This window comes from Lepisma saccharinum, chromosome 6 (genome assembly GCF_977018435.1).
Source record: "Lepisma saccharinum chromosome 6, izLepSacc3.1, whole genome shotgun sequence".
Taxonomy (NCBI): Eukaryota; Metazoa; Arthropoda; class Insecta; order Zygentoma; family Lepismatidae; genus Lepisma; species Lepisma saccharinum.
In genome coordinates, this window is record NC_139234.1 from 66837077 (window position 1) to 66861581 (window position 24505).

Consider the following 24505-nt stretch of genomic DNA (forward strand, 5'->3'; position numbering starts at 1 on the left):
TGTATGCGTGTATAGGCGTGTGCATTCACAATGCCCTCACAGACGTGTAGTGGGCCAACCCCAGATGCCGTCATGCATCCCCATACCATCACTGACGCAGGTTTCTGTACCCGACGTGCATAACATTTTGCTTCATTCTGTTCCTCCTTCCGACAAATGACTGTTTTCCGTATTTTCCCGTACACAACATTGAAAATGGATTCGTCCGTCCACAAAACCCTGTTCCACTGCCGAAATGTCCATCCCCGGTACATTTGTGCCCACCGTAGTCGATTGCCTTTGTTCAACATGGAAAGGAAGGGTTTACGTTTCGCCTTGTACACTCGGTAACCGCATCGCTGTAGGTAACGGCGAATGGCTCTGGTTGACACTTCAATGTGAAAGCGTTCTCGAGTCCACAGTCGTAATTCGGCCACAGAAACATGATTGTTGGTCTGGATATAGCGCCTAAATACCCGTAGGTCACACACGCTCAGCAGGCGTTTTCGACCGGGGGCCTTACCTGGCTCTGTAGTACCCGTATTTTGGTGGTGTTTGATGATGCAGTGGACGGTTGACTTGGGTAAGTTCAGTTGGCGCCCTATTTCCCGTTCACTGAGTCCGTCCCGTTGCAACTCCACCACTCTTCTCCTCACGGTGTTGTCAATAGGTTTGCCCCTGGCCATGGTGATGATGCACTGCAGTTCCTCGGTGCACAGCACGCGCTTATATACGGCGGACTCCCTTATCGTGTCCGTGACGTCATGCTTCCGTCGAATGCGCCACTATCTGGAATTTTCCATATGGGTCTGGTGCCTGATCGGAGTTCAATGTCACGCGTATTGTTCCCCGTTTTCGTTCTTTACGTGACCTTGGGTGCAACATGCTGGGATCACGATTCTTGCCTGCTCACACGCCTCCTCTTACACACATGCGTCACTTCTGCGGATCACCCATTTCACCGCCTATGCCTCTGTGCATTTAATCACGTATTCCTTTCTGGTCGAACTTCATTGTCACCAAGGTTGTAGTTTGATTGATTGACTTCGTTTATTTTACTTCATTTTTCTGCCACTTTTGGCTAATGGCGAAGAGGAGGATGAGTGACGATATGATTAAATTGATGAATGAACACTCACAAACACCCATGCCCAGGCCGGGATTCCAACCCGGGACCCTTGGCGTCGTAACACAATGTGCTAACCACTCCGCCACGGGGACCGGCCCATGTGTTTTACTTCAGTGATGTTGAAAGATAATGTAATGTGAACATCACCAAATATATCAAGCCATGGCCGTGTAATTTTTCATTTGTTAATTTTTTCCCAGGCAACCAACAATCAAAAGGAACTCGCCACTTTAATACCCCTGCCTTCTTGTGCAGATCCACTTGCAAATTTTCAGAACCCATCCTTTGATCAACACAGCCTTCACCACCACCAGATTTCGTTCATTTTGAAGGCAGATTCCTGATATTGCAGTCTGGAACTCGTAATACTAACTTTTTCCACTAACATTCTAGCTTTACAAAGAAATCTAGTTCATTGTTCTAAAAAAGAGCACACTTGTTCTTTAAAAAACTACTTCGTAAAGGGCTATCGCGCTCACGTCAAAAATTCCATGTAAGCTATCTTCGTGCACTATTGTTCCACTTATACAAATACAGACGTTCTGTAGTGACAAGTTCGAGTCACGTGACAACTAATTTGTAACTTTCACATTGATTGCGGTGGCATTTTCCTGCCAAATTCCGTGGACAATGAAAAGGGAAGAGGGGAGGTGGTCTTCAACCCTGGCTACTTGTTTGAAAGTTCCAAGAATGGAGCAGCGCTTGAGGCAACATCTGTGTTCACCTACTCGTATTAGAGCTTCCAGTTGTCTGACAGAGTAATTTGCCACTAATTTATTGTTTGCCCCCAAAATATCATTCCCCCCAGGGATACAATTTATCAAGCAGAGAGGTGGGGGACAAATATCCAGAGGGGAGAATTCCCCCATCCACCTACAAATACCACACTGTATGTAATTATAATATAATAAAAACATATTTTTCACAGTTTGTTGTCTTAACCTTCCGTGCCAGTTTTTACATTGATTTAAATTACATGTATGTATTGTCATATTTGTATACACCTAATGTAGGCGTGAATTAATATTTTAGAAAAGAGAGCTTTTTTTTTAAAGAAAAGGGTAGCGGAACACAACTGAAAGTTGCGGGGGATGCAGAGCGTGTTATTTACGCTACTGAATGGCAAGGTATTCCAGAGATTCGAATGCAACTCCTGTTCCTACCTGTATTTTATTCGATACATTCCCTAGTTAGGAAACCAGTTATGTAATCTTGTTACGGACCGGAAAGGTGTTATAACGCTTTTTTTTCAGCAGTTTTACGTAACAGGACGTAAAGGGCATGGAGGTGCAGTCGGCACAAAGTGAGCGGTAGACAGGAAGGGATGTGCGGAATGTAGCAATGGGGGTCTCTCACGAGTGGAAAATTAGCGTCGGTGACAACTCGATTTGTAGCGATCGGTCCACGAGCCTCGGGGCTTCTGTGAGATTACCTCTCGTTGATTGCTGCCAGAATCCTTTGGCAGCATGCACCGACGGCAAGAGAGAGAGAGAGAGAGAGAGTGTGTGAATCAAACAGAGAAAAATATAGATAGGGCAGAGAAAGACGGAGATTTACAGAGGTAAAGAAAAGGAGGGAGAGATACAGAATGGCGGAAAGAGATACAGAAGAAGAGGAGCATGGGGAAAAGCAGGGAGAAATACAGAATGGTGAAAAGAGAGACAGAAGAAGAGAAACAAGGAGAGAAGGAGGGCGAAGAGAGAGACAAGAAGAGGAGAAAGGAGGGAGAGATGCAGAATGGCGAAAAGAGAGACAAGAAGAGGAGCAAGGAGAGAAGGAGGGAGAGATACGGAATCCCGAAAAAAAAGTACAGAAGAAGAGGAACATGGGGGAAAAGCAGGAAGAAATACAGAATAGTGAAAAGAGAGACAAGATGATGAGAAAGGAGGGAGAGATGCAGAATGGTAAAAAGAGAGACAGAAGAAGAGAAGCAAGGAGAGAAGGATGGAGAGATACAGAATGGCGAAAAGAGAGACAAGAAGACGAGAAAGGAGGGAGAGATGCAGAATGGCGAAAAGAGGGATAGAAGGAGAGGAGCAAGGAGAAAGGGAGGGAGAGATACAGACTGGCGAAAGAAAGGCACAAAGAGATAGAAATATTGGGAAAGAGATACAGAGACAAACACTAAAGGAAAGAGAAACAAGTAGAAAAGGAGAGAGAGAGAGATGTATATACACAGAGAATGTGTGAGACAGAAAATGAAGGCACAAAGAGAGAGAAATGGTCAGAGACAATGAGATGGAAACAGAGACAGAGAAAGGAAGAGACGATGGGAGAAATATGTAGAAAGAGAGCGACCGAGACGAAGTGAGAAAGGGGGGGGGGGTGCATCGACAGAGATATGCAGCGTGAAAGAGACGAATAAGAAGCTAAATGGGTCAGAGAGGGAGGAAGAGATTTTCTAACCTTGTCGTTTCCTCACGGTAACGTCGATACGAAAGCAATATTTCATTCCAACAGTCAATATACACTTTACAAGGACTCTCGGAAGCTACGAACTTCAGACAATAGCAGTTGCGCTTCGAGATTCATCATCTTTAGCTTGTTCCTTCCGCAACACCGAGACCTGCTTGTGACGGAAACATTTCTCACAGTACTATATCGCAACTTAATTGTAAACTGTTTCTAATGCTATTGCATATTGCATGGCCTTTTTTCCAGGTCCTAATTTGCCTTTGAATCTTTGGTGATTTCTGAAGGTTTCTCGCAGCGATGGTGACGAATACTGAAGAAATAGATAAGAGAAATAACACAATGAAACACTCCGCCACGGACCCTAGCAACACGTCAACCCGTCTTAATATTTTTAAACAATGTAAAAGGAACTCTGCGTCACTACCGCACTGAAATGGTGTCCATACGCGTTTTCAAGTGTTAAAGTAGTATGTCACTGTTTTAAAAGCCAATAACTATACAACAGAGAGCAAACACATTTCCTATGAATAAGGAAACATGGGATAGGAGTCCTTGTGGACTCTATGCCTCAGTTCAAAAGAAGAACATTAGGATATGGAAACGATTGTGAAATGTTGTGCAACAAAAGAAATTGTAGCTTTTCCTTACAATTATAGTAATTTCGCACATAAATTCCTGGAATATCCGTCCCTAAATGCATTCTATTTTTTAAAAAAAATATTTATGAAAATAATAAAACTTATTTGTGTTACGAAGAATTCTATACGAGATTTTTTTAAATTCAAGTACCACAATTACAATTCTCTTTCAACTTTTACACAGAACTGAGTGCTGGGATAATTGGCAATTTTAGATTTCATTAAAGCATTTGACAAAGTTATGTAAATTGAGGGAAGCATCAATTATCAATTGCAAAATACTCAAGCTCAAAGAACTTTGGCCCTGCTTCCCTGAAAAAAATGAACGTCAAATGATGGAAGAGGTGACAAATTATAGGTCAAACTGTAAAGGTTATTAGGTGACCACCCCTACGCAATTTGTGGACACGCCACTAGCTACATGGAGTTAGTTTTGAATACATTAGTTCCTTTTTTTAAAAGAAAAGTATATTTCAAAGATAGGAGAGGTACTATTCTTGTAGTACCATTTAGTTTTCTTTAATAACCATAAACATTAAAGAAAATCATTTAAATTCCACCCTTTTTGGTAACTTTCCTCTTTTGTTATGTTACCGTATAAGTAATGTTAATGGTAACTAAAAGTCAGCAAGAAATATATATTTTACACGTTGTTCTGCCAATGTAAAGAAAACATACTTTTGGTAAATTCAGCTGATTAATTTACATTAATAAGTACACTGTAAAAACAAGTGTTAAAGCTACATAGAGGGTGATCCCAATAGGTCCACACCACATTTGTAATATGGTGCTGATTTTAACCATTGATCTGTGGTATTTTAACACCACTGAGGTTAAACGTTGACCAAACTTTGTCCTCACTGTCGCTTTAACACAATTTTTTAAAACAGTGTATGGTAAATATGCACCAATAAGTATTCCTCTAAGATTTACATAATCTATCATATATTTTTGAGGAAGGGTGTGGTGTTTACTTTATAACTGAGAGATTAAGACCACAGCATAGAGCAAGACAACCACGCAATGCAGAAGATTAAGCAACTTCAACATGTATATACTGTAGTTAATCTCCCAGTCATGAAATGCCATTTACAATATTGAGGTGTGGTGATTGGTAGTGATAATGAAGTGTTTCTAGAGCGTGCAATACTTCATTCTAATGTGTGTGTGATCGTTTGCAGATAGAATGAGCTACTCTACCAAGTGACCATATGTAGGTATGCACAGTGGTGATGAATGGTGCAAGTGTTACCGTGCAAAAATGATAAAATGCAAATTTCGAAAAGTGGAGGGAGAAGAAGAAACTCGACCATGCAACACTTACTTATCGTCAATTTTAATCTTTCTTGGCACACTGAAACGAACAAAAGAAAAACACACACGTTTAAAGCTCGTGGCAGGGAATTTTATCATGTGATCACAACACTGAATGATGTCTTAATATATTCAAGACACCATAAACAAAGTTACAAAAACACTTAATAAAAACTAACACAATGTTATGACTGTTTCATGTCATAATGTTATCTTGTGAAGTTTGTATACCAGCCAAATAAAATCTACACACACACATGCATTTAACATTAATACACTCATGTAAGAAAACTATGTATTTGCATTTCAACTACTTACCTCAGTAATAACGAAACATGTTATGTTAAAATAATATTGTTAGTCTTTCCGAGCTTGTGAAGAGATAATATACACATAATCAAATGTTTGAATCGATAAAAAAATTAAAAACAACTTACCAGATGCAGTCATACATATTTTGATCTACAGGGTGAGTCAAAAGTCAGGTTACATAGGGATTTATAGTATACCTTCAATGTGTGCATCTTGAACATCAATGCGTTTGTGCACGGACGTTTCCAGTTCTCCAGAACCTTTTTCAGAACGTCCGGCATGATCATGTCTGCACATTACGCAATGAGTTCCTTTAGATGCTGGATGTTCTGAATCTTAACTGAGCAGACGAGCGTCTTTAAATGACTCCAAAGGAAAAAAAATCCTTTGGTCTGGAGACCGCGGCGGCCACACAACGGGACCACGGCGACCGATCCATGCACCAGGAAACTGGACATTTAACCATTCAGGGACAATTAACGAGACAAGGAAAACTTCCTAGGTAACCTGACTTTTGACTCACCCTGAAGAGCTGTATGTGTATATTATACATTTATATAAAATAATACACACGCACACACAGTACTTTTTCAGGGAAGAAAGGTTTCGATACTCTTCAAATTGGTCCCTTATTGTGTTCATCATAACAACTTCTCAAGATATTGTGGTATGTTCATAAGTGATTGTGCAGTCATGTAGTCACACACCAATACATACATACATCTTTAAGTAAAGTAAAATATTATTAGCTTTATTTTTACCTACAAAAAGATGCTAGAGCGGTATACCTTTACGTACCACCAAAAAAAACCCTGTGTATGTATGTAATAAATGTGGTAACAAAACAATTAGTAGTTCAGAAAATATTGCTTTTTAAATGTGTACGTATCTGAATCTCTGAAACATGATAGAATGTAAACCTGGATCTCACAGTATCACTTAATTGTATATTCAAAGAGAAAACACAAATCAATATAAATACAGATCTTAATTGCTTATGTATGCGAAATTGCTCGCGAGAAACTTATAAATGGAGCATAATAATAGTAAACCGTCATATGTAGCTAGATGAAGACTTTAAGTGGTCTGAAACCATGCAACATTTAGGGAGCTTAATGTTGTTGAAGTGCATTGCGTTGTCTACACGTAATCGACCAACACATTCTTGAATTCTCCTCCAAGCATCGATTGTTGGGACAAGGCAAATTATAAGCACGTGGCAATTGTGAGACGAGAGTAGTACATTTACAACCAATCAGTAGAATATTTGATATGTTCTGTTTGACACTGCAAGAGAATTCTTTGTAATTGTAAAGAAGAGCACAATGTACTTCAATTGAAACGCAGGATAAATTCCATTGCATTTGTACAACGTACATTGTTAAGCTAACCCTCGTCATCATGTTGATCATGTTGACCATGTTGAGCCCCCCCCCCCCTGAGATTTCTGGGAAGAGTTCATCTAATTCAAATGGTGAAATTGTAGCGATATTTTATATCAAAAAGTATTGTTTTCTGCGACTTACAGGCCGTAAGTTACAGCAACTATTATTATTATTATTTGAAATATGGTTACGTTTAAGCTTACAGTCTATTTTACACTGATAATCTAACTATACAAAACAGATTCTTGTCCTACATGAATTAATGTTAAGTATGCAGTTACGCAAATTGTATATAGATATACAGAATATGGAAATTACAAATGTATGTAATTTACAAAGACATAAGTAGTAGTATAGGACGAGCCTCGCCGATGGCGCAGTGGTAGCGTCGTCTCCTTGTAATCAAGTGGTCCCGGGTTCGATACCCGGTGGAGGCACATAGTGGTTCGGATCCCACTTTAAACTGTAGGTCCAGTCCCAATTAGCCTTACTGTGCATAAAGTGGACTTAAAACAACAAACCAATCAATCATAAGTAGTAGTAGTAGTAATAGTAATGTAATAATAATTATAAGAACAACAAAAATAGATACAGTAATAGCAGTAATAATAGCAATATTAATAATAATAATAAAAGTTTCTGTGACTCTATTCTCCCTGAGAAAAAATCCTGCGGACGCCCTTGATGTTGATTAGTCTAAATGTAGATAATCCTTTTTAACGTGTAGACATACATCACTGATTAGTCGTAAGGGTTAGTCTTATATAGTAATCTTTTAAAAATCTTTAAAAGAGTAAAATGTTTTCTTGTACCCGTCTCAAAAAATGCGCTTCATTTGTCCTTTTGTAAAATCAAGGTTGTGTATATGTGACATACTGAAACAAACAGACAAATATTATACATTGGCACCAAATAAAACGGGAACGAACTTTTAAAGCCTTCCCCCCCCCCCCCCCGTACAGAATCATTTAGTTCCGACAAGACACAGAGTTCAAAATGTCAGTAAAATGTAGGACGAAAATTTTTTTTCCAGGACCCTGTCAAAACTTTATAGACAAACCGAAATCAATCCTACTGGTGCCATTTCGACCAGATTGGTACAAACACTTCTGATTAATATTTCAGTGTAAAAATGCACTAGTGATGATAACTGTAAGAATATTTACATGAGCTCAGTGTCAAGATTTTAAAGAATTGTTAAACTATCGAAAAACAGAAGCTTTCGTTTAAACACGAATTTTTTAAAAACATGGGGGAGAAAACATTTCATGGGTATTCGTTGTGATTGACATAATGTAATCAAGCTAATGAACAGAGTTAGGCATGGCATTATTTTTCCTGTAGATAAGCATGGCGATGAAATGCCATCATTTCGAGTCAACGAATGGCCGTTCCATTTTTAACAATGAAAATATTAGTATTTCAGTAATTGCAAGGTTCATTGTCTTTACACGGTTTGAAGGTGATTTTAACGTGAAATATTATTAATTGTATTTGTTGTTACAACAAACAATTCTAATTATCCTTACGGTATTTACGTCGTGTGGTTTATGATAAATCGGTGTTCATTTTTTATATAGCTTCAATCGCTGATTTGTACTGATACCACAGATGTATACAAATTGCTGTTGATCTTCGAATATAGGTAATTATGGTAGAATGCTTACCGCGAAAATTGAAAGGCAGTATATGTCGTTGATTGTACAGTCACGAGCAGAAATGGGCTGTTCTTCAGGCATAGAACAGTTATACTAATCCACCAATATAACTGTAGATCTGACCTTGAATCAGTCTTGCTAGTGTTGAATGTTTAACCCTTGATGGTGAGGTAGCTCAATAGGACAGGAAAGGACTGCTGGAAAACGTGGCTTTCATTCGTGTTGCCAAGTGGGACTGTAAGTAGGCTACTATTGCTGCAGCATTCATTATTATTATTATTTTATATTATTATTATTACTATTTGGTAAATCAAACACTAAAATTAGCAACACCACGTGGTATTGTTATCTTTGTATTTTGGAAATGAAAACAGTGAAATTATCAACACTTTGTGAAGAGGTGAGGAAGGTAATTACAGGGTGACGACATTACCACTACGCCATCAGGGAAGTTTTCATCGCAACCCATACCAAATGAAAAGTCTAGTACAGGTAGGTTTTATCTTGGACAGAATTGATAACAAAACAAAACGTATGTTCAAATGTTATTTTCGAATTAAATTTACTTTTTTGGCCACTAATTTTTTTAAAAGTTTTATTTTGAAATTATGGGAAAATGACCACACTTATTTATTAATAATGTTATTACTATTGGGCCGCCCACCGTGGCGGAGTGGTTAGCACATTGCGCTACGACGCCAGGGATCCCGGGTTCGAATCCCGTTCTGGGCATGGATGTTTGTGAGTGTCCATTCATCAATTTCATCATATCATCACTCATCCTCATCTTCGCAAATTAGTCAAAAGTAGCACAAAAAGCGAAGTAAAATAAAGCAAATCAATCAATTATTATTATTGGTTTTGTTTCAGTTGGTTTATTTTACTTCGCTTTTCTGCCACTTTAGCTAATCGCGAAGATAAGGATGAGTGACGATATGGTGAAATTGATGAAGGGACATTCGCAAAGAACACCCATGCTAGGCCGGGATTCGAACCTGGGACACCTGCTGTACATATTTTATTATTATTATTTGCAGAAGAGTTACAGTTAAGATTACGGTTTACTTTGCACTGATTTTCTAACTATAAAAAACAGCTTTTTGGCAATAACCTTTTATATAGAGTATAATGTACAAAATAATGTGTTTTTTTTTTAAAAATTAAGTCTCAACGCTGACTAGTATAAGAAATACAGTTAAAAACATGATGCATGTAATCTAACATGGCTAAGGTTTTCTCAAGATGGCGTATTTTCTCGGAGCGGGAAATCTTGGGAATTTTCAGGATTACTTCAGATATACTTCGATTTTGTTATTTTGTCCAGATTTGCCCCAAAATATGTCTAAATGAACCGGACCAGAAGTACATTCTGTAGGTTTTGGTGGTTGGAGTGTTGTGTGAAGTACTCGGTTGTGGCGCTGTGGCGAAACCTTCTTAAGGATGCCAAGTCGGTGGGAATTACGCTGACGTGAACATTTCAAATTTCATGACCTAATAGGATGAAAGTTCTCGAGAAACTAGGTCATCCGTGAAAGGTTTTAGACCTCTCTTTAGATTCAACATCGATTCTGCTTTGTTTTAGGCCAAACTGGACGTACAAATAGGGTAAGGTGGGGAGGAGGGAGGGAGCTGGGTGCGGGCTACACCATTTACGTCTCCATTGATTCCCCTCGTCGCATCGGAAATTTTTAAAGAAATCTTGTTGACCGTCGTTTCCTGGGAGTCTGCTCCGAAAACAAGAACTCGGGCGCTTGGCAAGTGCTCTTTATACAAGGCAAAAAAGGTTCGGAATAGGTCAGTGTTTCCAACTTGCAAGTTCAAAATTGTCATGCACTGTTGCCATCTTTATTGTAGATTTTATCATGGTTTAAATCAGTCATGTTAAACAGAGTTCTTAACTTCTTCTATGTATTTAAATTCAGAGAATCAATACTGATACTGCCTAGGTATTAGTGTATGACTACTGGATCTGGCGAAGTTTCTTGGCTAGATGATGAGAAACCATAGACAGATACTATATTCTGTTACTAGCATTTTGTGTCGAGCTGCAATGTATGTGAATGTTTCGGACTTACGTATAGTTTTCAATTAAATATATTACTTGTTCAAAATTTGTTTTTTGTTTTGTTCTACTAATAATAACCTTCATATACATGTCCCTCCCACGAACCTATCCGTAACAATCTATAAAAACATTGAAAATATTAAGTACAAAGAACTCCAAATCCCATACATTTAGCCATCACGTTTCCAGACAGGAAATATCTGAGGAACGCCTTGTTCAGACATTGCTAAGCTTTCTTGATCGCCATCGTTGTAAACAGGTGTAAACAATCGCAATCAAGGAAGAGACTACAGGTAACTGAGTCGGCATTATTGAGTAAATTCGATTGGAATAAATGTCTGGGAGAACGGGGGTCAGTGGCCAGTCAGTTACGAGCACTGCAGAAAGAGAGAGAGAGAGAGAGAGAGAGAGAGAGAGAAATACGATTTTAGCAAGAACGTGTTGAAGCGAGTCGCGAGTCGGACTCTTTGTACAGTCACGACCATAACCATTCTTTGCAGAACTTCAGCTGCTATGCAGAGACAGGTACGTATACCTTTTTCCATTTTCTTGTCGAATACATCGAATATATTACGTCATGCCCACGGTTCGAAGCTGTGATATCTGGCTTCATGGTGCGTTACGCTGACAACTATGTGACAGAGGAAAATTCTATGTCAAAAGCAAAAGTTTCCTAATGCTACATATACTCATAAGTACGCCTTCAATACTACAACCGAAAATGTGCCATTAACGCTACCACGTCGGCAAGTACGACACTAAAACTACATATGTCCGTAATACGCCATTAACAAACACTTCCTACATTCGTAAGTCAACCATAAATAGTGCATACGCCCGTAAATACGCCAATAATACTACCTACTGTGACGGCGCTAGCCTGAAATAAGTGGGGGGCTACAGATTTCAGAGTCAAATTCTCGGAGGGCTAACTAATGCTGGCTAAAAGGTATTTACTTAATACTTTACTACGGTATAATTTTACTGGTGATATATTTTAGACAAATTCAAAGATAAATCACTGAAATGTTGCATTTTGTTTTATCATATACAAAAGTAGTTTTAGGCACGAATCCATTGTCACATAAAATGCAATAATTGTATTGTTTTCCTAAGTCATTATTGAATGTAATAATATCATAGACTTACTATCCAGACGAACCGTACAAAATTCACCATAAAACTACATTCATTATCAACTCGCTGGATATACGTATAAATACCTAGGTACTACACGTAACACTATTTCTATGTAGAGTCAGAGTGTGAGTACTTTCTTGCTAAGATGAGAAAATGAACCATGGCAAGAAACTAGGATAAGATACGTCTGTTTTTATGAGCAGCTACAACCATGTTTAAATCCAAAGATTTTACAAGCTCCTTCTCAAATGACAGAATAGACGGAGCACTCAACCTCTCGTTACCAATTCTATTACGAAGGTAACCTCTGATCTGCCGCAAGCAGCCGTTGATGCGAGTTCAATAAGACAAAGTTTAACAAGTTCGTGAAAGGCAATTTTAATTGTTTCAATTATTTCAATCAGCTGCTGAAGGGTCTTCATTTTAAATTCCTTTCTGTCTCATAGTTTACCATAACTCTAAACCGTCCAAATCACATCAGGAAGCTGCGAAAGATTGCAGCTTTTCGTACTTCAGAAAAGGGATACTAACTTAATAAAGTATGCATCAAACAAGCAATACCACCCTTGAAATAAAAAGTGTGTTAATGATATCATTTTCTCAACCATGATGAAATAATATTATGAAAGATGTTATCTTATATTTTCTTGTTCAACGACTGGAATTCAGAACTTAGGGCTAAAAATGGGGGGGGGGGGGATGCGAGAAATATTGTCCACTTTGGAGGCGCCACTCTCAAGTAACAAACATATCTTCACTACAAATTTACCTCCACTAGGAGACAAATACATTGACAATAAAAGGAATGAATATAGTTGCAACTTTTGCACTGGGCATTTTGATTAGTGAAAGTAACTGCTCAAGATTATAATTTTATTTCAGAATATATTATGCATAAATACCGATCACAATTGGACCAATAGTTTTAGATGTGCTTTAAATATCGATTCTCCTGCACGGAATCAAATTTTGCCACTTGTAGGCACTGCAGATTTTTTTCCAACCAAGCAAATGAAAATTAAGTAACATGTAGGACTAGGACTGCGAGCAACAAAATTGCCCAAGCGTGCTCATTTTCGCACCGTATTGAAATGATTAGCTAATTGAATTTGTATTATGGTCCAGTATATGCACAGAGGCTAGTCGGCACGAGAGCTACAGCTTCTAGTGAAATCCGAACCACTTAATGGAATGTTACCTCCAACGGGGATCGAACCCGGGGTTCGTTGATATCAAGGCAGCAGTTTTATCGCTAGACTATTAGGGCTGGGAGCCCAATTTTAATCTGTCTAATTCTTAACCTTTAAGAATTGGGTCGTTTGTGTACTCTTTGATACTTTAACATCGTTTATCTCCCTCTAGAATATTTGCAACGATCAAGGTAGAAATAACGATGAAACCAATGAGATAACAAGCATTCACGCAATTGTCGGTACTCGAATGACGAACTAACAAACAGAAAAGAAACATAACGCTTCTTTAGATTTTGAACGTCGTCCTACTTATAAAACTAACATCAGTTAGACCTATTCTGAAGTACAGTAATACGATTTATAGATGCTACTGTATACGTCAACAACAACAATAATAATAATAATAATAATAATAATAATAATAATAATAATAATAAACTACCTTATAGCCACTGAATACGTCCATCTACCAGGCAAGCAGCAGATTTCGTAGCAAGATTGGCCAATTTCTTAGTAACCACTGTTACCCTGGTGTATCTCCAGCTGCCCCCTTTATTCTAGAACGAGTCCTAATGAAGTAATTATAAATTATAACCGAACTAGTAAATGCACTTGATGCACAGCCAATGGAAAACGTAAACTTCTACTTACTAAGTTTCGGTCGAAATGCGTCTATCGTACTACAAAAATGTAGGGGGCTACAGGGGATCTGAGACCTGTTTGGGGGGATTCGGCCCCCCTGTAGCGCCGTTCCTGCTACCAACACCCGTATGTAAGCAATTAACACTACCTTTATCCATAATCCGTTGTTCTTTTTTGTGTATAAACCACTATGTGTGTATGTTTATATGCCTTCTGTAATTGGAGGTTACTGTTGAGGACATTAATTAATTAAATATATAAAAAATACGGCATTAACCTACCTACACACACAAGTAACCCATCAGTACTACCTACACTCATAGGTACAGCAAAGTTGTCGCAATTAAGGGTCCCGTGGCGGAGAGGTTAGCACAGCGTTACCACGCTGGGGGTCCCAAGTTCGAATCCGGCCTGGCCTGTTAGTGTCCCTTCGTATTATCATCACTTATCATCATCTCATCATTAGCCAAAAGTGGCAGAAATCAAGCAATGAGGACTGCTTAGGGAAGCATGAGACCCGCGAGTTTCGTATGGTTTGTTGTGAAAGCACAACCCAGTCAACAGAGTGAACGCTGCTCAGGATTGCTACAAAGTTTGGCGTTTGTGATGAAGAAATGATACTTGTGACGTTTCATCGGTGTGTAGGCAATAGAAAAATGGCCCTTCCTTCCCTCAGCGGCGAATACTGAGGCTGAATCGACCAATTCTGAGACTAGCTCAGACGTGGGAAAACCATAGAATTTATTATCGAATCCCATAGGTATATACACTGCTATCACTGCTATTCGTTCATATATACGCGTACCTCACATACTAGTAAAAACACTGAACGAAATAATAATTATAGGGCTGAGCCGATGCTGATGTATCGGTATCGGAAAGTATTGGTTGCAATTCATCTACCGATATCAGCCGATAGATACTTTTCCTGCATATTCGTCTTTCACAGGGTCCGCAAAAATGCCACGCGGCACTTTCGTGAAGTATAATTATCCTGTAAATTATGCAAAATGCAAACTTTCTTCTTATTTTGCACCAATTTTGTATGAAAAACTGTTTTTTGTGATTACATAATATCTATTTTAATATTCTGATGTAATTCTTAAACATTCTAAAGCAAATTTCTTGGTAAATTGACGCATATAATTGTAGAAGAATATTTACACACCAATATTGATCAATATTTTGAACAAATTTTAATTATTGCAATTTTCAACTATCGGTGGGAATCGGTAAGAGTATCGGCATCGTTATCGGTTCAAAGTGGTATCGGCTCAGCCCTTTCTTCAATCACATTTGCCAAAATTCCACATTCAAAAACACTGGATCGAAGTACATGCACATACAACCGTCCAAACAAAGATGGATGTGCTAAGTTAAATTAGAAGTAGAAATACGGAATGCCACAGAATAACATTTGTTATTATAATGATAAATCGGACTCTTGAAGTCTTGAAGAGGTCAATAACTCCTAGTGTCAAATGATTTATGTCCCACCTTGTATGTATGAAAATCAAAATTATATTTATAATCTTTTTCAAAACCGTAATTTTGTTAATTACTACTAAAAGCTACAAAGGAGTATTTGAAATACAGGGGATAACATGAAATAACTGACAATTACTGATAACTATTCAAAGGGTAGCCTCCATCCCATTACGATTTAATAGTTCTTCTTGATTGGTGATTGAAGTTACACGTCTTTTTGGTATCATTGCTTGAAAAAAATAACTGTTCCTTCCAAACACTTGTAAATCATAAAAAATATTGAGAACTAGCGATATTTTTTTAGTAGTTGGCAACGCTGATTATCCCGAAAGAGTGCGTAGGCGAAATTCTTCCATCGCAGCATCCTCGTCGTCGGGATAAATCACGTGACCCGTAGCAACTGGTGTCTCTCGGCAACAGATGGTTGCCTGGACCCGCCCCAGATATTCTCTCTCTCTCTCTCTCTCTCTCTCTCTCTCTCTCTCTCTCTCTCTCTCTCTCTTTTCCTTCGGCAACCGATATGCTCGTGTTCTGAAACGCGAGAACCCCCGCAGGGGATTACAAGAAGTCGCAGCCACTAATTGAATACGACAATTTTTAATGAAGATGGTGTTCCAGAAGGATTAGAATCAGGAAATGTCTATTCCTGTCGATTCTGTCGCTCGTACGTGGAAAAAGGGGCACGCCCCCTCCAGAAAGTTGTCGCCGTAGAATTTTCAGCTGGACTGCTTTCTTGCAAACTCTGTACTCGCAGGCAGTGTATACCTCCGTGGGGCTTATTTCCTTTCCACGTGTGTTTGTGATTGTCCTTTCATCAATTTCATGTTATCACTTTTCATACCCATCTTCGCAATTAGCCAAAAGTGGCAGAAAGGCGAAGTAAAATAAGTCATTCATTCATTCAAAGTACTTTCAGTTGCAATGTCAGAAATTCTCAAACAATTACGAAGTGTATTTCTTATTCTCTACATGTTTTATGAACGTCATGTCTAGATGCTTGATTCAGAAGACAGTCGCCGTCTCACTCGACTCCAGATCTCGCTGCAGAAGGTTCCAGGTTCCAGTCCTTGCCTCAGTAAGAGTGTTCCTTGTGTGCGTTCATTTTACAAGTACATTTTTACATTTTTACAATCCTCGTACAGAAACGCAGAATCCATTAAAACTTGACACTCCTTCTATTGGAATAAGGAAAAAATGTTCAAATGTCCCTCCCTTATCTCTTTTACCTTTCCCTGTATTTTTTCTAGCTTTTGAACTTTTCCCCAAACGTTTAGTATCTCCATGTTCATTCTTACTTCCATTATACTTGACCATTTTGTCATTTCTTTTCCCATGTTTTCTCTCGTTTTTTTCTTAAACTTCTTCTTCACTTTCCCCTTCTCTATCTGTCTATTTCTCGCTTCGTCAATTCTCTCTCTCTCCCTCTATCTGTGCATTGCTTTCTGCATTTATCTCGCCTCCTCACTTTGGTTTCTCTGTTTCTCTTTGTGTGCCTTGCTTTCTCCCTTTCTCTATCTCTTTCTTTCTCTATCTCTCTTTTTTCTATCAATCTATACTTTGCTTTCTCTCACCTTCTCACTATTGTTTCTCCTCTCCCTCTTTGCCTGTCTCTCTCTCTCTTTCTATCTAGCTATGCTTTGCTTTCTCTCGCCTCCGCACTATTGTTTCTCCTCTCTCTCTCTCTGTCTTAATTTCTACCTTTCTCTCTCTCTCTCTATTTTTTCTTATTATCTCTCTTTCTGTCTTTCTTTCTCTCTCTCTCTCTGTGCCTTACTTTCTCCCTTTCTCTCACCTCCTCACTTTTGTTCCTCTCTCTTTCTCTCATTCACTGTATCGCTTGCCTTTCTCATACTTTCCACTTTTCGTTCTTTCTCACTCTCTGTCTGTAACATTTCTTTATATATCCCTTTCTCTCTCTCTATCTTTTTCAATTCTCCTTATTTCTGTCATTCTGTACCGCTTTATTCATGTCTTTCGTTTTCTCTCAACTTTAAAACGTTTCTTCTAATGACATTTTATTAAACATGCCAAATTGAAAGGGAGTTTCCTCTGGGAAATTTCTGTGTGCGCCCATATCTACTCAGATTCGATCGAAAAATTAATCCTAGCATAATCTCGTTTCTATATGCTTACGTGAGTATGTTTGGTAGATTCTCTGATTAAAAAAGGAGAAAGTACGATGTTTTATGTCGATAACTGTTGGTATTACAGTAATCTTTCCATACCATCGCAGCAACTTCTTTTTCGCCATAGATTTCGAGGTTGACCCGGAATGTGTGGAAATTGGTCCTGACAACCCCAGCGATGTCAAAACAGCGAAGTCACCGTCGTAAAGTTGCGTATCGAAGCAGCTCGTCCTTAATTCGGATCGATTCTCCATCGTTACGTGTGAATCGATAGTTCGCAGGTCTCGAGGAACAGCGTCGTCGGAAGGTCACCCGAGTTGTCATCCTTCGCCGACGAAGCCAATCAAAGAAATTACTTCGAGAGTCCGAAGATGAAAAATCAATCTGGGGCTCGAATCGAAGGCTAATTTCCCGAAGCGGTCTGGTCGTTGAAGATGCATAGTGACGTCAAGAATGCTCCTTCGCAGTAAGATTTACCTGGGAATTAATACGGTTTCATATCCTCCAGTGCTGTCAAGCCAAGCGATTGCACAACATTCAGTAAGAGTTTATTTGTGGGTAACTACCACATACTCCTCGCGATGGAGTGTCCCGTGTTCGATTCCCGATGAGAAATTTAAAAAAATAGTTATATTTTTCTATCTTTCTTCTATTGTCCTATTTCTTTCCTTCCTTTCTTTCTTTTTCTCTCTTTTCTTTCTTCTATTTTTCTATCCCGTTCTTTCTTTTCTCTCTTTTCTTTCATCTATTTTCTATCTCTTTCTTTCTTTTTCTCTTCTATTTTTTCTATCTCTTTCCTTTCTTTCTTTTTCTCTCTTTTATTTCTTCTATTTTCTATCTTTCCTTTCTTTTTCTCTCTTTTCTATCTTCCATTTTTCTATCCCTTTCCATTATTTCTTTTTCTCTCTTTTCTTCCTTCTATTTTTCTATCTCTTTCCTTTCTTTCATCTCTCTTTTCTGTCTTCTATTTTCCTATTCCTCTCTTTCTGTTCTCTCTTTTCTTTCTACCCCTTTCCTTTCTTTCTTCCATTTTTGTTGTTTTCTTTTCTCTATTTTTGTTCTCTTCTTTTTCTCTATTTTTCTATAACTCTTTCTTTCTCGCTCTAGCGGAAATTGCACAAAAGAGACATGAAGGGTAGCTAGTCAGTGGTTCCATAATAATGAGGTCACAGAGGAAAGGACAATACTTTTATTAACTCTTCTTTCTCTATCTCTCTCTCTCTCTCTCTCTCTCTCTCTCTCATTCCATGCCTGCCAACTGCTGTCCGAATAATCATTATGTTGAAGCAAATTTTCGGACGCTGAGAATGTAGGTCAAATCTCTTTATCCACCAATCACAATGGTGATTTTCATAAGACATATTTAAAGAAAAACAAAAGATCTATGGTTTCCATTCACTTGTTCTAAATCCAGATATAAGTTGATACTATGCAAGTGTGTGTACATACTGCAGAACAGACGCGAGTCTTTTTTTCAATATCCAAATATCCGACAAGGTGGCCGAGTACGTTAAATAATCGACTTTCGATCTAGCAACGGAGGTTCCCTGGTTTTGAGTCCCGTCCTGGAAATGGGCATTCTTTGTAAATTTCCCTGCATCAATTTTATTTAAGCATCACGCATCCCCATTGTCGCGATTATCAGGAAGTGGCAGAAAAGTGGCATTATGTAACATCAATGCAAATTTTCATTATTCGAGCGCAGAAATTAAATGAATGAGCACTTTATGCAAAACTATATGGTCATCTATAGTACTGTGTAATTTATACAACGGAATTGCGATGCACTCGTATTAACGTTTTTTATAATTAATGAGGACAGTTTTCACTTTCGCTAAGAACAATTAAAGGCTATTAAATACGGAGAAATAGAAAATTCTATTAAAAACAATCGAATTATGCCGAACTGCTCATTGGACAAGGAAAAGAGGAAATTGTTTCACTACTAAGCAGGGTGTGAAATCATTGAAGACTCGTGGGCCATACAAAACAATATATATTTGATTTGATTTGATTTGCTTTATTTTACTTCGCTTTTTGTGCCACTTTTGACTAATTTGCGAAGATGGGGTTCAGTGATGATATGATGAAATTGATGAATGGACACTCGGAAACATCCATGCCCAGGCCAGGATTCGAACCCGGGACCCCTAGCGTCGTAGCGCGATAATTCATTGGTTACTTTTAAATACATCAGATATTGACATAGTAGCAAACAAATTCCTTTACAAACTGGTTATTAATATCAGTAAATTACAAAATAGTTGAAATTATTTTATTATACAGGGTTATTATAAATGATGGGCCCATTTTCAAAACATCATATTTATTGAGGTAGAAATCCAAAGTGAACAAGCTATATACCAATGGAAAGAGGAAGGTTCAAAGTTTGTTACCACAATGTTTGTAACTGTTATAATTGTTCAATGTGGCCACCATTGGCTGCACGGCAAACATCGACGCGGTAGCCAAACTCGTTCCACACACGCGTAAGCATATCTGCTGACAGAGACGGTCCTCTCGCGAACTCTACCGGCCGCTTCCGCAACCACCACAGCCCGCCGGCCGCTGCCCGCCAGAAACTTTGAACCTTCCTCTTTCCATTGGTATATAGCTTGTTTAATTTGGATCTGTACTTCCCTACCTATGACGTTTTGAAAATGGGTCTTTCATTTATAATAACCCTGTATATAAGTTCTTGATTAATTCTTGCTTGATTTTATATTTAGTATAAATTGATGTCATACTTGCATTCGTCTTGCATTCTTGTTTTACTTTTTTGTGCATACATTGTTATTAGTCTCTTGAATGAGAGAGAGAGAGAGAGAGAGAGAGAGATAGAGAGCGAGAGCGATAGAAAACATGCAACACTCACAAGCACAAACATACACATATCCTTCGTTCTTTGGTGTGTTTTTCCTATATTATCCTTAGTAAAATGTATTTGAAGTCTAAACTAATTGCTTACCTTTGTTGTTGTAACAAGAACCCCTCTCCCCGGATTTTTATAACAAAATTGTTGGTTGGGGGAACCCCCTCCCCCTGTTCCCTCAGGATTTCGCACCCTGCTACTAAATAAGGCAAGTGATCAAACTGGCCGACAAAACGCGAAAAGCTTCAATTTTTCCCTGGGACTTGCGCGTCGGCGAACAAGTAATAAAGGCAACATATCTTTTACATGTAGGCTCAAGAATGTTGAGTAAGAATGTTCGACAAGAAAATGTTATCGACTTCCTTGCTCTACAAGATGACGCAAACGACTACTTGCAGCACACTTCTGGTCTATTGGCGTCTCGAGTGACCTTGAGAAGAGTTATATAGCCACTAATTTACCCGAATGGCTAAGTTCGTGTAGCGCTGTTTCGAACTGCGTAGCAAGAAAAGAGGTGACATAAATTTATTCAAGACTTACTTAGCATTAAATATAGACTAGTACGGACTAGAGTATGAACGAATGTACGTATATTAAATAAACTTACAATTAAGTTGTGTTTGTTTGCTTGTAGAGAATCAATAGACATTTAAAGTGTACACAAACAACTCACGAAAACTTGAGAAACAGACCTTTGAAATCCCGCATGAGACTCCATTGGAGCGTGTCAGTCTTCCACATGTCCTCCGTTAAGCTTTAACCATTTTTTCACGCTTTATTTTGCTCGATTAGAAGCGCTAGGACCCATATTCGCTAAAAATGGCAAAATACGAAAGAAAGTATGCATTAAAATGACGAAATATACATTACTTTTCTAAATATGCCTTAGAAATATTATTATGCGCTATGAAGAATAAAAATAATAACTTAAAGATGTTACATAATGGTCAAAACATATTCCAACCGAAAAATATTAACATAACACAATCTATATTGATTTATAATATATATAGAAAAATACACTGTAGATGGAAGGAAGTTACAGTAAAATCTACGTAAGATTTAGAAGATGGAAATTGTGAGCGAGAATTTACATCCAGAATTAAATTAATATACAAAAGTTATTGATTTATATATTCTCACAACTTACAAAAAGTATTAGATAATTGATAAGTTACCCAGTGAAAGACGTTCAGTTGAAGGTGACATCTACCGTACATAAAAGCATGAAATTAATGTTTTTGATTTCACTGATCAATTCCATTTCCTTTGAAGTTATCTAGGAGTCAAATACTCGTATCACGAAATGGCAAAAATATCCCAAGAGAAGGATTAACAAACAGAGAAAACGTGTATATTTTTTTGGTAGTGAATATTTTTTTAAAAAATTAAGCTTTATTCCAAACGGTGAGAAGATATCATCTTGGAAGCAATTCTTCCTGTCGCCATATTGATTACGTCATATCTGATGCCTCTAACATATTAGTTTTCTGCAAACGTTGTTGTGTAAGTTAATATTGACTCAACGGACGCCGACAGAGGCGTATTTAATTCATTTAAGGAACCAATCCTTAAACAAATTGTGATTTTATATACGAGTACATGAAACAAAGAAGAAACTGTTAAGAAACTTAATTCCGTTATGTCTCTTGATGGTGGGACTTGAATAACTTTTTATTTTATTGGAACCCACATGATTTTAAACCAGCGTTGAATGCAGGAGTTGGCCCGGCGGGTGGAGTGGGGGGAATTCTCTCCGGAAATATAATATTCACCCCCGCCAAAAATTTCAATAACCTAGAACATGGACAACAACTAAGAAATTTGGCAACGATGTTTACTTTCATTTACTTTAATTTAACGTAGAACGTGCTTTTTCTGGCTTTTTCGTAATAATAAGCACTGATTTAATCCCTTTTATTATTTCAAGGCAAAATAATAAACAAATTTAAGTTATCGTCCGGCAGGGCTGGTGTAATGTAAGCTTCCATTATTGCAGGTTTTTAATCTGTTAGTTAGTCAAGACATTCCTGTAGAATGGTGGTTATGTGCTTGAGCTGTCTTATCGAAATTTGCACTAATTTATTATAATTACACATCAGAGGTAAGGGGCGATTTAATAATAATGGTGTTCTGTTTATTAGTATTATGTATAATTTGGTGTCTATGTCATTTCCCCTTGAAGTTTCATGTTCGTACCAGAAGAAAGTATCTGGATTCAACACTGAAACTCCATCAAGCTTTATTAAGGATCCCTCTTCCATCATTAGGCTGCTCACACAATGTGGATTTTATTACAACTTCTTGGTACAATTTTCGTGCTTCCTTTTGTGATCTCGTGCCATATTTTCTCAAGACAACCCTCCCTCAAAAAACATGATTATGTATCCCTAATAACAAAAAATCCAACGCCTTTGCGAGATCCTTTCATGCTACAGAGACATTAGCAGACAGGCGAGGATTCTAAACTTATCACTCGAGCAGGAGCGAATCAATATTCACGAATACAATTTCTGTAGCATGCTTCACTTCGCATTCCTTGAGAGTGCCAACATCTTGCGATCTTCATCTCCGAGAGCAAGATGCTAAAGCATCTCATCTTCTCTCCACTTTGCAGCATCTTCCAAGGAGCAAGGAGACTCTCCACTACTGCAATCATGACGGTGCAAACACGACCGGCTTTGTTTCATTCGGATTTGAGCACTTTATGACTCTTCCATACCAAGCGGGAAGACCAAAAGGGACAGTGTTGCCAACTATGAGGAAATAATACTGAGAATAGCAGTGATGCCAACTCGTTTCGATTTCATTGTGTGTAAAGGAAATACTAATCTCAGTTGTCGGCCTCCGTGGCGGAGTGGTTAGCACAGCGCACTACGAGACATGGGGGGGGGAGGAGTTCAAATCCCGGCGTGGGCATGAGTGTTCTTTGTGAGTGTCCCTTCATCAATGCCATCATTTCTTCCTTATCTTCGCGGGTAGCGTCGTCGCCTTGTAATCAAGGGGTCCCGGGTTCGATACCCGGTGGAGGCACAAGTAGTTCGGATTTCACTTTAAACTGTAGGTCCAGTCCCGATTAGCCTTACTGTGCATAAAGTGGACTTAAAACACCAAATCAACCAACCGTAAGTAAGTCGCCCAAAGTGAATGCTAGAATTATATGTTATGTGCGATGTCAACATATTGTATTTTGTAAAGTACACTCACCTCACGATAGTACTCCGGCAGTTTGTTTCTTTACACACCATATTTGCAGACGATACAATGAAACTTACAAGTGTACACAACTTATTACTAACTTCGTTGTCCTTACATGCACCAATGCCTCTGAGGGGTACTTTCGATGTGAAAGGTTCTCCATAAACAGGGAACGACACTGACGGTTCCCATACTGTCTTGTCCCTTCCCGTCTATGGTCCTCTCTCCGGACTCCGTTGCGGAGTGGTTAGCGCATGGCGCTACGACTCCAGAGGTCCCGGGTTCAAATCCCGGCCTGAGCATGGGTGTTCTTTGTGGGTGTCCTATCATCTATTTCATCATATCATCACTCATCCTCATCTTCGAGATTGACTAACCACTCCACCACAAAGGCCGGCGCTGTGGTGTTGTAAGGCCTATCTGCGTGCACGTGTGAAAAAGAGATGAGGTGGGTGTTGGATAAAACCATAAAGCCAAGTGTATAGAGTACCATTCAGTACAGAAGACCAAGACACAGGACACAACCTCACATAGTATTATTCCGATTGTGGATCCAGTCGGTACACCTCGCCAGCCTGTATTCCTCATGAACATGTTAGGTGGAATTGAGATTGGTTATATTTTACTTCGTATATATGCCACTTTTAACTAATTGCGAAGATAAGGAAGATTGATTGATTGATTTGGTGTTTTAAGTCCACTTTATGCACAGTAAGGCTAATCGGAACTGGACCTACAGTTTCAAGCGGGATCCAACTACTTGTGCCTCCACCGGGTATCGAACTGGGGACCCCTTGATTACAAGGCGACGACACTACCACAGCGCGATCAGGGAGGCCAGACTTACGGAAATCGCATACTACCGGGTGGGTCATAAGTCAGTTGTCAAAAATGCATTTGGTGCAATAACAACAAATACAAACACCACAAAACAAACAATCAGTGTCACAC

At 38.6% G+C, this 24505-nt stretch overlaps 1 protein-coding gene across 2 annotated transcripts in view; it reads right to left on the reverse strand.

The window, feature by feature from the left end:
* Teh1 (tipE homolog 1 phospholipid transfer protein) overlaps window positions 1–24505 on the reverse strand; it is a 169803-nt gene that overhangs the window by 107968 nt on the left and 37330 nt on the right. Inside the window, exon 2 of one of the 2 annotated variants that reach the window (XM_083124785.1) lies at window positions 5486–5515. In XM_083124785.1, coding sequence (XP_082980911.1) covers window positions 5486–5515 — 30 coding nt within the window. Of the gene's footprint in view, window positions 1–5485; window positions 5516–21084; window positions 21170–24505 lie in introns of those variants that run through there. The other variant, XM_083124786.1, reaches the window with a different exon arrangement.